At 49.1% G+C, this 14,291-nt stretch overlaps 1 protein-coding gene across 3 annotated transcripts in view; it reads left to right on the forward strand.

Annotated features, from left to right (window-relative positions):
- Positions 1-14,291, forward strand: part of CCDC63 (coiled-coil domain containing 63) — a 61,334-nt gene that overhangs the window by 8,156 nt on the left and 38,887 nt on the right. For all 3 annotated transcript variants that reach the window (XM_030821387.1, XM_030821386.1, XM_030821388.1), the window contains one exon: positions 3,377-3,566. In XM_030821387.1, the coding sequence (XP_030677247.1) occupies positions 3,377-3,566 (190 nt within the window). The remainder of the gene's footprint in view (positions 1-3,376; positions 3,567-14,291) is intronic.

Here is a 14,291-nt window from a genome sequence, read left to right on the forward strand (position 1 = left end):
TTACTGTCATCTGTTGGAAAAATTGTCATTATGTAGAGATTTTGTTAGAACAAGAAAGTGTCTCCTAGAAAAGTGTAATAAATCTACAAAACAGTGGTGTGTTTTCAAGCCGGTGGTGCTTCCTAGGGTTGTGCAGGCCACAACCTGCACATCTGTGGCTGGTTGACCTGATTCTCAAGCCTATCTCTGGTGGGCATCAGGCAATGCCTCCTTTTGATGTGTCTCTGACAGTATTTCTTGAATTTAACCCTTCTTCACCCCAACCGCACCCCACACACAGGCTTCTGGCTCTACTAAGTCAATCCATTTGATCTGGTTTCACTTTGAGGGAACTGAAGGAGAGGAGGGTGGAAGAGTGGAGAGTTTAGGTTCTTCTTCTTCTTCTTCTTTTTTTTTTTTTTTGAGAAGGAGTCTCGCTCTTGTTGCCCAGGCTGGAGTGCAATGGCGCGATCTTCGCTCACCGCAACCTGTACTCCTGGGTTCATGCAATTCTCCTGCTTCAGCCTCCCGAGTAGCTGGGATTATAGGTATGTGTCACCATACCCAGCTAATTTTGTATTTTTAGTAGAGATGGAGTTTCAACATGTTGGTCAGGCTAGTCTCAAACTCCTGACCTCAGGTGATCCACCCGCCTCGGCCTCCCAAAGTGCTGGGATTACAGGCGTGAGCCGCCGCGCCAGGCCAAATTTAGGTTCTTCAGAATGTAACACCTATACAGTATTTAAGGAGGCCCTTTTCCCCAGCACCAACCCTGGCTTACAACATCCAGGGAGTAACTTAAGGTTTTGGGATACTTCACTCCCTTTACACCAGTCCTGGCCCTGCCTGCAAGACAGACACACCTTCCTTTTGCTTTTACCAACCCTCTCTGAAAACCTTTTTTTTTTCTTTTTTTTTTTTTTTTTTGAGATGGAGTCTTTATCTGTTGCTCGAGCTGTAGTGCAGTGGTGCAAATTTGCCTCACTGCAACCTCTGCCTTCCAGGTTCAAGCGATTCTCCTGCCTCAGCCTCCTGAGTAGCTAGGACTACAGGCGCCCACCACCAGGCCTGGCTAATTTTTGTATTTTTAGTAGAGAAAGGATTTCGACATGTTGGCTAGGCTGGTCTTGAACTCCTGACCTCAGGTGATCTGCCTACCTCGGCCTCCCAAAGTGCTGGGATTACAGGCATGAGCCACGGCACCCTGAAAACCTAACTCTTGTAGAGTATTATACTCTCTTTTTTCTCTCCACCTTAACAAAGACACTCACCCCCGTTTCCCCCGCCCGCCTCCTTCCAGGAGGGGCTTAAGCAGGGCAGAAGAGTCCCCAGGCCAGTTGAGAAGATGGCAGGTCACTATTTACATTTGTAATTAATTAAAATAAATAAAATAAAATAATATTTAGTTCTGCTGAAATAGCCGCATTTCAAGTGCTCAATAATCACTTGTGCGTAAGTGGATACTATGGGCCCCTCAGATAGAGAACATTTTCATCACTGCAGAACGTCCTATTAGAATGGGATCTACAAACTACAGCCAAATCTGGCTGGCAGCTGGTTTTTGTAATTAAATCTCTATTGGCACACAGCCATGCCTATTGGTTCACTTTTTGGCCGGTTTGCCAACTCCTGTCCTAGGACATTTTCTTTTCTTTCTTTTTTTTTGAGACGGGGTCTCACTGTGTGTCTCCCAGGCTGGAATGCAGTGCCACAGTCTCAGCTCACTGCATCCTCTGCCTCCTGGGCTCAAGCAGTCCTCCGACCTCGGCTACTTTTAATATTTTCTGTAGAGACAGGGCCTCACTATGTTGTCCAGGCTGGTCACAAACCCCTGAGTTCAAGTAATCCTCCCGCCTTGGCCTCCCGAAGTGCTGACATTACAGGAGTGAGCCACTGCGCCAGGCCTGTAGGAACAGTCTTTTTTGTTTGTTTGTTTTTGTATTGTTGAGATGGAGTCTTGCTCTGTCGCCCAGGCTGGAGTGCAGTGGTGTAATCTCGACTCACTGCAACCTCCGCCTCCCGGATTTAAGTAATTCTCTGCCTCAGCCTCCCGAGTAGCTGGGATTACAGGTGCCCACCACCACCCCTGGCTAATTTTTTGTATTTTTAGTAGAGATGGGGTTTCACCATCTTAGCCAGGCTGGTCTCAAACTCCTGACCTCATGATCCACTGGCCTCGGCCTCCCAAAGTGCTGGGATTACAGGCATAAGCAACTGTGCCGGGCCTGTCCAGGCCTGTAGAACTTTCTTTACTGTTCTATAGCAGTGTGTCCAAAACTTTTGAAGCATCTGGACACTCGAACATGTAATGAAGCAGATTCTAATCCAATTGGTCCCAGGTTGGGCACCTGAAATTCTGCATTTCTCCAAGTTTCCAAAGGACATTCATGCTACTGATCCGCAAACCACATTGGGGAGTGGGTGTCAGTCTCCAGACTGCCAGAAACTTAGCCTCTGTGCCATTTCCCCTTGTTCTATTGTGCAGTCTTTCAAGCTCCCTTTGCTGTTTTCCAAATCCCCCTGTTTTCCCACATCCCAGTAGACATTTCATCATTAGCACCCCAAGGAGAGAAACTGGTGGAGCTCAGAGGCTATTATGCATCCCTGTGTTGATGCAAACTTGAAAAATCCTGCCTGGCCAGGCACGGTGGCTCATGCCTGTAATCTCAGCACTTTGGGAGGCCGAGGCAAGTGGATCACATGAGGCCAGTAGTTCAAGACCAGCCTGGCCAACATGGCGAAACCTGTCTCTGCTAAAAATACAAAAAGTAACTGGGCATGGTGGCATGTGGCTGTAGTCCCAGCTACTCGGGAGGCTGAGGCAGGAGAATCACTTGAACCTGGAAGGTGGAGGTTGCAGTGAGCCGAGATCATGCCACTGCACTCCAGGCTGGGCAACAGAGCGAGACTCTGTCTCAAAATATAAAATAAAATAATAAAATAAAATAAAATATAAAATAAAATAATGAAATGAAATGAAATAAATGAAATGAATCCTGCCCGATGGTTTGCTCCTCATTACTGGAGATAATTGGCAGTGAAGTCCGGAAAGATGGTCGGCAGAATCAGACAGGTGCCAGGGAGTTGCTGGCAAAGGAGAACTTGGGGGCTTCCTCCATGTCTGGGTATTGGGTTTTGACAGGCACAGCTGCAAATTGTTCCCTAGGGAAAATACCCACCTCAGAGAAGGCGGGGCAGCAGGAAATCATGGTGAACCAGGTCTCAGGTGATCAGGCTTCCAGACCTGGATCTGAGACCCTGGACACGTCCCTTTTGCCTGCTTGCTCAGGTGGGAAGTTCCTCTCTCCCAGTCTTCTTGCAGGGCTGATGTGCCTGGAGTGCTCCGTCAAGTTAAACTCAGGGGTTCGGGGTTAATCATGGGCTGCTTTTCCAACAGCAAGGAGATCAAGACCCTGAAGGCAGAGCAGGATGAGATCACCCTACTGTTGAGTCTCATGAAATCCTCAAGGAACATGAATCGGAGTGAGAAGAACTACATGGAGCTGTGTCTCCTGCTGCAAACCAAGGAGGACTACGAGGCCTTGATTAAATCCCTGAAAGTGCTGTTGGCTGAACTGGATGAGAAGGTGTGGTCTTTCTCTTAAAGGGTTAACCAGAACACAGAGCAAAGGGGAGGAGTTGGGGTGCATATTCATGATGCCTTAGGCCAGACCCTACACCTCTGTATCACTGTATCTCCTCTGGACAGCACACTAAATGTGACTGCTGCTATTGTCTTGCTACCCTTGAGACCTTTGGGCTCTAGTACTCAGGCTCAGCCATACCAATCCATCCCTCCGCCGTGCTCCCCAGCGCCACCCGCTGCACCTTGAATAAACCCCCACAGCTGCACCCTATCAGTTAGGAGAGGCTTGGTTATGCTGCAGGAATAAATGCCACCCACTCACGCATTCTTAGTGGTTTAAAACTTTAAGGTTTATTCCTTGTTGATGCTATGTAACTGTTGTGGGTTGGCTAAGAGCCTTTATATCTTCTCACACTGGGACTAGGCTGAAGGAATAGCCACCATCTTGAACATTGCCAGGTATTATGAGAAAGAAAGAGTTCTAGAGGGTTTCATGCTGGCAATGAATGTTCCAGTCTGGAAGTGAAACATGTCACTTCTTTTTTTAATGAAACAGAGTCTTGCTGTGTTGCCCAGGCTGGAATGCAGTGGTGCAATCTCAGCTCACTGCAACCTCTGCTTCCTGGGTTCAAGTGATTCTCATGCCTCAGCCACCTGAGTAGCTGGGATTACAGGCGTGCACCACCATGCTGGCTAATTTTTGTATTTTTGGTAGAGACAGGGTTTCACCATGTTGGCCAGGCTGGTCTCAAACTCCTGACGTCAAATGATCTGCCTGCCTCAGCCTCCCAAAGTGCTGAGATTACAGGCGTGAGCCACCGCACCTGGCTGAAACACGTCACTTCTGCCCATGACCCAGGGGCTCAAAATAGTTGTGTTTTCTAATTATGGTAACAATAAAATAAATAAAATAAAATAAAATAAAATAAAATGCAAGAGAAAATAGTCATGTATGTGATCCTACCCATCCACAGAGGGGTCCGGGAAGGGCCACCCTCTCATTATCTGGAAGGCAAAGAGCTGGAAGTATTTGCAGGACAGCATTAATGGTCATGCCCCTTACCCTGGCTTGAAAGGCCCTGCGTGATCTAGCCCCTGCCTACCCCTTGGCCCACCTCAGGGCCTTTGCTTATGCTCCCCCACTCCCACCCCTTCCCCCACTCCCGCTTGTCCTTCAGGTCTCAACTTAAATATGTCTTTCTCAGGGAGGCCTTTTCTGTGCCCCCTCTCCAGTTTATACCTCCCTGTGTCAGTCAGGTTCTGGCTGGAACACAGAGCACCCCCAGCGGGGTACTTTGAGAAGAGTTTAATGCAGGAACCATTTACAAGGGTGTGGGCATGAGTAGGGACGTTGAAACACTAGGGTTTGCAACAGCGGGGGAGGGGGCAGTGGTCTGGAACCTGGAGAGCCTGGGGCAAGCCAGGGGAAATGGCTCCTCTTTCTTCCAACCCTCTGATCCTCAGTGCCAGGGAGCCCCTCAGGGATGCAGCCAGGTCAGCCTGTTGGGGCACAGAGCAGTGGGTCTGGGGGGCAAGTGGGGGATCCCATGGCTCCCCACAGTACCCCCTTCATAGCTCTTCTCACCATTGTCATTATGCCTTAACCTGGTGTTTAACGGCTCCCTAAGCAGCCTGACAGCTTCACAAGGGTGAGGACCACGTCCGTTTTGTTCCCCACGGTGCCACCCCTGCCCCCAACCCCGTGCCTGTCCCAGTGTCCCGCTCACAGTAGATCCTCAGTAAACATTTACTATTTCTATTATAGTATTAATTAATTGCTATAAAGAAATGGCTGAAACAGGTAATTTATTTATTTTTAAATATTTATTTATTTATTTATTTACTTTTGAGACAGAGTTTCATTCCTGTCTCCCAGGCTGGAGCGCAGTGGCACGATCTTGGTTCACTGCAGCCTCTGCCTCCCAGGCTCAAGCAATTCTCCTGCTTCAGTCTCCCGTGTAGCTGGGATTACAGGCATGCACCCCCACGCCCAGCTAATTTTGTAATTTTAGTACATACGGGGTTTCACCATGTTGCCCAGGCTGGTCTCGAACTCCTGACCTCAGGTGATCCACCCACCTCGGCCTCCCAAAGTGCTGGGATGACAGGTGTGAGCCACGGCATGCAGCCAAGACAGGAAGTTTATAAAGAAAAGAGGTTTACCTACCTTCCTTCCTTCCTTCCTTCAGCAGCCAAGACAGGAAGTTTATAAAGAAAAGAGGTTTTCCTTCCTTCCTTCCTTCCTTCCTTCCTTCCTTCCTTCCTTCCTTCCTTCCTTCCTTCCCTCTTCCCTCCCTCCCTCCTCCTTCCTTCCTTCCTTCCTTCCTTCCTTCCTTCCTTCCTTCTTCCTTCCTTTTTTGACACGGTCTCCCTCTGTTGCCCAGGCTGGAGTGTAGTGGCGTGATCTCGGCTCACTGCAACCTCCCTGCCTCGGGCTCCCGTGATTCTCCTGCCTCAGCCTGCCGAGTGCCTGGGATTGCAGGCACGCGCCGCCATGCCTGGCTGGTTTTTGTATTTTTGGTGGAGACGGGGTTTCGCCATATTGGCCAGGCTGGTCTCCAACTCCTGACCTCGAATGATCTGCCCGCCTCGGCCTCCCGAAGTGCTGGGATTACAGACGGAGTCTCGCTCACTCAATGCTCAATGTTGCCCAGGGTGGAATGCAGTGGCGTGATCTCGGCTCGCTACAACCTCCACCTCCCAGCCGCCTGCCTGGGCCTCCCAAAGTGCTGAGATTACAGCCTCTGCCTGGCTGCCACCCCGTCCAGGAAGTGAGGAGGGCCTCTGCCCAGACGCCACCCCGTCTGGGATGTGAGGAGCGTCTCTGCCCGGCCACCACCCCGTCTGGGAAGTGAGGAGAGCCTCTGCCCGGCCGCCACCCCGTCTGGGAAGTGAGGAGCGCCTCTGCCCGGCCGCCCATTGTCTGGGATATGAGAAGCGCCAATGCCCGGCCGCCACCCTGTCTGGGATGTGAGGAGTGCCTCTGCCCAGCCGCCACCCCGTCTAGGAAGTGAGGAGCGCCTCTGCCCGGCTGCCCCATCTGGGAAGTGAGGAGTGCCTCTGCCTGGCCGCCGCCCTGTCTGGGAAGTGAGGAGCGCCTTTGCCTGGCCGCCCCGTCTGGGAAGTGAGGAGCGCCTCTGCCTGGCCGCCCATTGTCTGGGAACTGAGGAGCGCCTCTGCCTGGCCGCCCCGTCTGGGATGTGAGAAGCGCCAATGCCCGGCCGCCACCCTGTCTGGGATGTGAGGAGCGCCTCTGCCCGGCCGCCACCCCGTCTAGGAAGTGAGGAGCGCCTCTGCCCGGCTGCCCCGTCTGGGAAGTGAGGAGCGCCTCTGCCTGGCCGCCGCCCTGTCTGGGAAGTGAGGAGCGTCTCTGCTCAGCCACCCCGTCTGGGAAGTGAGGAGCGTCTCTGCCTGGCCGCCCCGTCTGGGATGTGAGGAGTGTCTCTGCCCGGCAGCCCCATCTGGGAAGTGAGGAGCGCCTCTGCCTGGCCGCTGTGCAACCTTCCAAGTGTGAAGTGACAGCCTTTCTGCAGGTGTACCCAACAGCTCCGAAGAGACAGCGACCATCGAGAACGGGCCATGATGACGATGGCGGTTTTGTTGAAAAGAAAAGGGGGAAATGTGGGGAAAAGAAAGAGAGATCAGATTGTTACTGTGTCTGTGTAGAAAGAAGTAGACATAGGAGACTCCATTTTGTTCTGTACTAAGAAAAATTCTTCTGCCTTGGGATGCTGTTAATCTATAACCTTACCTCCAACCCCGTGCTCTCTGAAACATGTGCTGTGTCAACTCAGGGTTAAATGGATTAAGGGCTGTGCAAGATGTGCTTTGTTAAACAGATGCTTGAGGCAGCATGCTGGTTAAGAGTCATCACCACTCCCTAATCTCAAGTACCCAAGGACACAAACACTGCGGAAGGCCGCAGGGATCTCTGCCTAGGAAAGCCAGAGACCTCTGCTCACGTGTTTATCTGCTGACCTTCTCTCCACTATTATCCTATGACCCTGCCACATCCCCCTCTCCGAGAAACACCCAAGAATGATCAATAAATACTAAGGAAAAAAAAAAAAAAACTTTCTCCCAGCACAGTATGTAACATTTCTTCTTTTTCAGCAAAACGTCGAACGTTCTCTTTGTTCTTCAGTCATACCAAAGATCACCCAGATTGTATATGTGACTCACATGGCAATTCTTTCTTCCCAAATAAAACATTAAATTAAAAAAAAAAAAAGGGAAAGAGGTTTAATTGGCTCACAGTTCTGCAGGCTATACAGGAAGCATAGCAGCTTCTGCTTCTGGGGAGGCCTCAGGAAATTTATAAATCATGGTGGAAGGCAAAGGGGGAGCAGGCACGTCACATGGCCTGAGCAGGAGGAAGAGAGAGACGGGGGAGGTGCCACACACTTTTAAAAAACCAAATCTCATGAGATTTCACTATGGCCAAGACAATATCAAGAGGGATGGTGCCAAACCATTCATGAAAAACCGCCCCCCACCATCCCATTGTCTCCCCCAGGCCCCTCCTCCCACACTGAGGATTACGATTCAACATGAGATTAGGGAGGGACACAGCCAAACCAGATCACTGCGGAATGAATCTGGAAATCTCTTCACATCTTTTGTCTGCTTCAAACCCTTCAGAAAGTTCCTGTTGTTCTTTCCATAAAGGCCCATCTCCCCAATGGGGCTGCATCAGCTCTGCCTGCCTCTCTCACCTCCTCCCCTACCCTCACCTGCTCTGTGTTCCACCCACAGAAGCCTTCTTCGTGTCCTTTGAGCCCACGGTGCTGTACCTCACTTCCAGGATTTTGCACATGCTGTTCCCTCTGCCTGGAGTGCCTTTCCCTGTCCTCTTTGCTTGGAGACCTCTTATTTATCACTTAGGTCTCAGCTCAAATGCTGTTTCTTTTTTTTTGAAATGGAGTCTCACTCTGTCATCCAGGTTGGAGTGCAGTGGTGCGATCTCAGCTCACTGCAACCTCCACTTCCTGGGTTCAAGCGATTCTCCTGCCTCAGCCTCCAGGGTAGTTGGGACTACAGGTGCCTGGCTAATTTTTTTTTTTTTTTGTACTTTTAGTAGAGATGGGTTTTCACTGTGTTGGCCAGGCTGGCCTCGAGCTCCTGACCTCAAGTGATCTGCCCTCCTCCGCCTCCCAAGTGCTGGGATTACAGGTGTGAGCCACTGCGCCCGGCCTCAAATGCTATTTCTGCTGGGATGTCATCCCTTCATCTTTCCCCACTAGAGGCCCCTACTGTGCGTGCCCAAAATACCTTGTGTCTCCCGTCGCCTAGGGCTTGACACCCCCGTCGTGGCTTGTTTCCAGTCCTAGATTGTAAGTTCTCAGAGGGCAGAGACCCTCTGTCTTGATTATTATCATCACCCACCCCTGCTGTCTGGCACCAGAGCAGGTGTTTAATAAACACTGGTGAATGAATAAATGACTGAAACATGACAAAGGAGGCAATAAAGGGAATAAAGAGAAAAACTGAAGAAGAGCTGGGGCCATGGGTCTTTAGAAGCATTAGGAAAAGGCAACACAGTGTGGGGTTCTCAGAAATTTCTGGGGCTCACTACCCAGTGCAAACCATCTTTGCCCAATTTCATTCTAGGGTGGCAGGTCCCAGAATCCCTTCCTCCCATGCCCACCCTCGATGGGCAAAGCCTCGTCCTCACAGAAGGTCACTGGAGGTGGGGACCTCCCCAGGCCCTACCTGGCCTTCCTCGCAAAATAGTTAATAAGCTGATGGGAAGACAGCATCTTGCTTAGGGAATACAATTCTCCACTAGCCGTTGCCTTGGAGAATGTCTCCCATTGGGCAGAGGCTGAATGACTCCCAGCATCACAAAAGCAGCATCTGACATAAAGACTCCAAAGGAAATCCAACTCTGAATGTACTCATGAGAGCCACCAGGAAATGCTGATGCCGCAGCTTCCCTTGACAGAGAGCCAGAGCTGAAGGACTGCAGACCCAACTCTAGTGGGGGCAGGCCTGCCTTCAGAGCAGGTGATGGCACAGTCTGGAGATTCCACCCTTGTGGATATGAAAACAAATTGATTGTTTTCTTTCTTTTCTTTATCTTTTTCTTTTGAGACCATCTCACTCTGTCACCAAGGCTGGAGTGCAGTGGTGTGATCTCGGCTCACTGCAACATCCACCTCTAGGGTTCAAGCAATCCTCCCACCTCAGCCTCCCGAGTAGCTGAGATTACAGGCACCCATCACCATGCCTGGTTAATTTTTGTATTTTTAGTAGAGATGGAGTTTCACCATGTTGGCCAGGCTGGTCTCGAACCCTTGACCTCAGGTGATCCACCCACCTTGGCCTCCCAAAGTGCTGGGATTACAGGCATGCCACCGCGCCCACCTGTTTGTTGTATTTCATTGGTGAGTTAGTGAGGGTTTGCACTGAGGCCCAGCTGTTTGTTTTATTTCATTGGTGAGTTAGTGAGGGTTTGCACTGGGGGCACTGCCTGTGCGCGGAACAGAAGGGACACCAAAGTAGACCGGGGGGCCTGACTCCACTGTGTGTGTCGGGGCAGGTGAAGCCCTTTAGTCTTGCTTTGAGTGACACGTGTGTGTGTGTGTGTGTGTGTGTGTGTGTGTGTGTGTGTGTGTTACAGCTGAAGTCCAAACCACAGCTAGTATCCATCATAAATAGTATTCATATGCCTCACCAGTTTGTGTGAAACCCAACAGTTCCCTTGACACCTGATCATCCGAGCTGCCACTCGCATGATGTACCAGTGAGGAAAGGTTGGGCTGCAAGTAACAGAATTCTCAAGTGGTAGTAATTGAGAGGGTAGAGGTTTGTTGTTATCATGTTGTTATCACATAACAAAATATCTGACTGGAAATAAGCTATCCCAGGGATTTTTTTTTTTTTTTTTTGAGACAGAATCTTGCTCTTTTGCCCAGGCTGGAGTGCAGTGGCACAATCTCGGCTCACTGCAACCTTTGCCTCTCGGGTTCAAGCAGTTCTCCTGCCTCAGCCTCCCTAGTAGTTGGGATTACAGACACGTGCCACCATGCCTGGCTAATTTTTGTATTTTTAGTAAAGATGGGGTTTCACCATGTTAGCCAGGCTGGTATTGAACTCCTGACCTCAAGTGATCTGCCCACCTCAGCCTCCTAAAGTGCAGGGATTACAGGTATGAGCCACCATGTCCGGCCTCCAGGGATGGTTTAGCATCTCTGCAATGATGGTTTGTCTTTTTCTCTCTGATCCTCTTTACTGGTCTGCTCCTCATGGTCACAAGGTGGCTGCCAAAGCATAGCTGGCATCAGCTTCTGCCATAGCCACATTCATCCTCCCAGAACCACATTCAAAGACATGAAGATGAGATGGAAGAGAGTATTTCACAAAATCCCTCTGGCAGATTTCCCCTCATCAGCCATGGCTGGCGTATATGCCCATTTCAATGTCAATCACTGACAAAGGGAAGTAGAATTTCCAGAACTGGCTTTGAGTAGACCAGGGGTAGCAAATTACAGGCCAAGGGCCAAATCCAGCCTATCTGTTTATAGTCTTCCAGCCAAGAATGGCTTTGACATTTTAAATAATTGTATGAGTACCTGGTTATAACCTCTTAGTCCTTGGAGCTTAAAATATTTACCATCTGGCCCTTTAAGAAAAGTTTTCTGAGTCCTACACAGTTGCACCTGTGGTCCCAATTACTGGGGAGGCTGAAGCAGGAAGATCTTTGAGCCCAGGAGTTTGAGACCAGCCTGGGCAACATAGCAAGACCCTGTCTTAAAAAAAAAAAGAGACTGGGCGCCGTGACTCATGCCTGTAATCCCAGCACTTTGGGAGACTGAGGTGGGAGGATCACCTGAGGTCAGGAGTTCCGAACAGACCAGCCTGGCCAACATGGTAAAAACCCCGTCTCTGCTAAAAACACAAAAATTAGCTGGGCATATGGTGGTGCATGCCTGTGATCCCAGCTACTTGGGAGGCTGAGGCAGGAGAATCACTTGAACCCAGGAGGCAGGGGTTGCAGTGAGCCAAGATCACGCCACTGCACTCCAGCCTGGGCAATACAGTGAGACTCCGTCTCAAAAAAAAAAAAAAAAAAAAAAGGAAAATAAAATAAAATGTTTTCCACTTGGCTTAGACCAATTATGCTGTATCCCCTGGAGCTGGAGTGGAGGCCACCTTCCCTGATAGATGACTGGTAATAAGGAAATGTTTTGTCTCATATGACAGGAAGTGCAAAAGTAAGGCAAGCTCCAGGGTTGGTTGGTTGAGCAGCTCAATTTTGCTGTCAGCTGTGTTGGGTGTTATCCTTTAGCTGGGGCAAGATGGGAGCAGCAATTCCAGGCACCACACCCAAACTGACATTACCTTCAGAAGATGTACCCTCTCCTCCAATAACTCTTTTTTAGGAATGAGAAGACTTTTTCTAGAAGCTTCCTTAGCAGACATCCCTTCCCAATAGAGAGGCCCCAGCTAGTTTAGTCCTGCTCACTCTGGAATCAATACATCGCAGGCAGAGGGGGTAGAATTCTCATGGTGGCCTTGGATATGGGAGGAACGGATGTGGGGAGCCACCACCCACTGTGTCTACCGCAGTCCTGGGTGTCACCTCTGCCAGCTGTCTGGTTCTGGGTCACTCTTCTGTCTTCCACTGGGCACTTCTTGCTGCTTAAAATCCATCTTTCATCAGGGCGCTGTGGTTCCATGACTCTAAATGTGGATGTAGACCAAGGATCTCAAACTAGTAGATCTCTGGATGGATTAAGCCTGGTGACATAAAGGCTTTGGCCCACTTATTGTTTAAGATTTAATTAGTCGACAACATGCTAATAATTAATAGATGTTCAGTGTATACCAAAAAAAAAAAAAACAAAAAAGAAAAAGAAGAGACAAAGAAAAAATAAAAAAATTGAGAGATTTCATAAAGAAATAAGATTTCTGGCTTTAGAAACCAAAATATCTGGTGATATCAGGCCTGAATTTTCATAGAACAACCGTTAACTAAATAGTGTTGTGGGTGACACTGACAACTGTTCCCCTATTCTCTACTTTTTCTTCTCTAACAGATTTCTGACTTTGTTCAAGCTGGTCTTGTGCCCAGCTAAAATGCTCCTCCCATCTTCCCTTGAAGCTAAGGGTGGACAGTGAGTTTTAAGAGGAAGTCTATTGGCGTTTCTGGGAAAGCCTTGCTTTCCAGATAGATGACCTACCTCTTCATCCGTATTGCATCTTCTACTTTTGTCCCTAGAATATGACCGTGAAGGTCAGTGCAATGGCAGCCATCTTTTAACGATAAGGGAACAGTCAGGTGAATTTACAGAGATCTTGTCCTTACTTCTTTGAGCTATGGAACTTAGCTCAGCAACTTTTTTCTTTTCTTTCTTTCTTTCTTTTTTTTTTTTTTTTGTGAGACAGTTTCCCTCTGTCACCCAGGCTGCAGTGCTGCAGTGGTGCATCCTCAGCTTACTGCAACCTCCGCCTCCCAAGTTCAAGCAATTCTCATGCCTCAGCCTCCCAAGTAGCTGGGATTACAGATGTGCACCACCATGCCCAGCTAGTTTTTGTATTTTTAGTAGAGATGGGGTTTTACCATGTTAGCCAGGCTTGTCTTGAACTTCTGACCTCAGGTGATCCACCTGTCTCAGCCTCCCAAAGTGCTGGGATTACAGGCAGCAGCAACTTGTTATGAGAAAAAGATAAACCATAATTTGCTTAAGCCACTCTTTAGTTGGGCTTTCTGTAACTTACATTTTTTCTTAACTGATAACAAGCTGGTGCCCTTTAAGATAGGGTGCACACATTCTAGTTTGCTATCATCTCTGCCATCCTGTCATGTCTATTTGCTGGCCCACTTTACTTTTGTATGCCACCCTCCTGCCCACATTTTGCAGCCCACTAGTGTAGATTTTTCTCTCAGCTTCCCATGATGATAGCTGAGACTGTGCTGTGTAGACTTTCTGAAGACCTGGGGATAACCAAAGGGAATTAAAACTCAGGGATGCTAACACGGAATCCCAAAAACTCAGGGATGCTAACACGGAATCCCAGACGCAACTGCTTGCAGAATTCACCAGCCAGGCTCTGCACAGGGCCCCTGATTCCCAACTGGAGGCTGACAAACTTTATATTTCACAACACTGAGCACTTAAACCTTCCTAATCTAGAACTTCCCAATTCCAGAACAGGAACTGAGCTTTAGACTATCCTCATCAAGCCACCATCTCGACACAAACTGGAATAAACCAAGTTGCTTTGAATGTCATTGTCCTCTTCATTCCCTGTTGCCTTTACCTACCAGGGTTCCAAAAAGACATCCCAGAGCTTAGTCTCAGCCCAGCCTTTAAGAAGAGAATGTGCCTCTGTTGTGCTTAGGATCTGGTACTTACTAGTCTTGAAGGGCACTCTTCTTCAGGTACTAGTTCTGAAACTTCTCTAAGGCCTTCTGGGACTTAGCATTAGCCATCTGCTTCTAGATAGGGTTAAATATTGAGGTGGGGTTAAATATCTGAAACTTCTCTAAGGCCTTGTGGGACTTAGCATTAGCCATCTGCTTCTAGATGGGGTTAAATATTGATAATGAAGATATTTGGGTGTGGGCTAAGGCTGCATCGTGGGCTGGTTATGCACACTGCTAGCAGTGTGTTCGAATGCCTCATATGAGAAACTATGGAGTGAAGTTTCCAGGACAGTGGCTGGGGAGTGTTTGGGTCTGGAGAACTGGGCTGGCATTACAAGGGTATAGGGAGACACT

Source organism: Nomascus leucogenys, chromosome 10 (genome assembly GCF_006542625.1).
Source record: "Nomascus leucogenys isolate Asia chromosome 10, Asia_NLE_v1, whole genome shotgun sequence".
NCBI lineage: Eukaryota > Metazoa > Chordata > Mammalia > Primates > Hylobatidae > Nomascus > Nomascus leucogenys.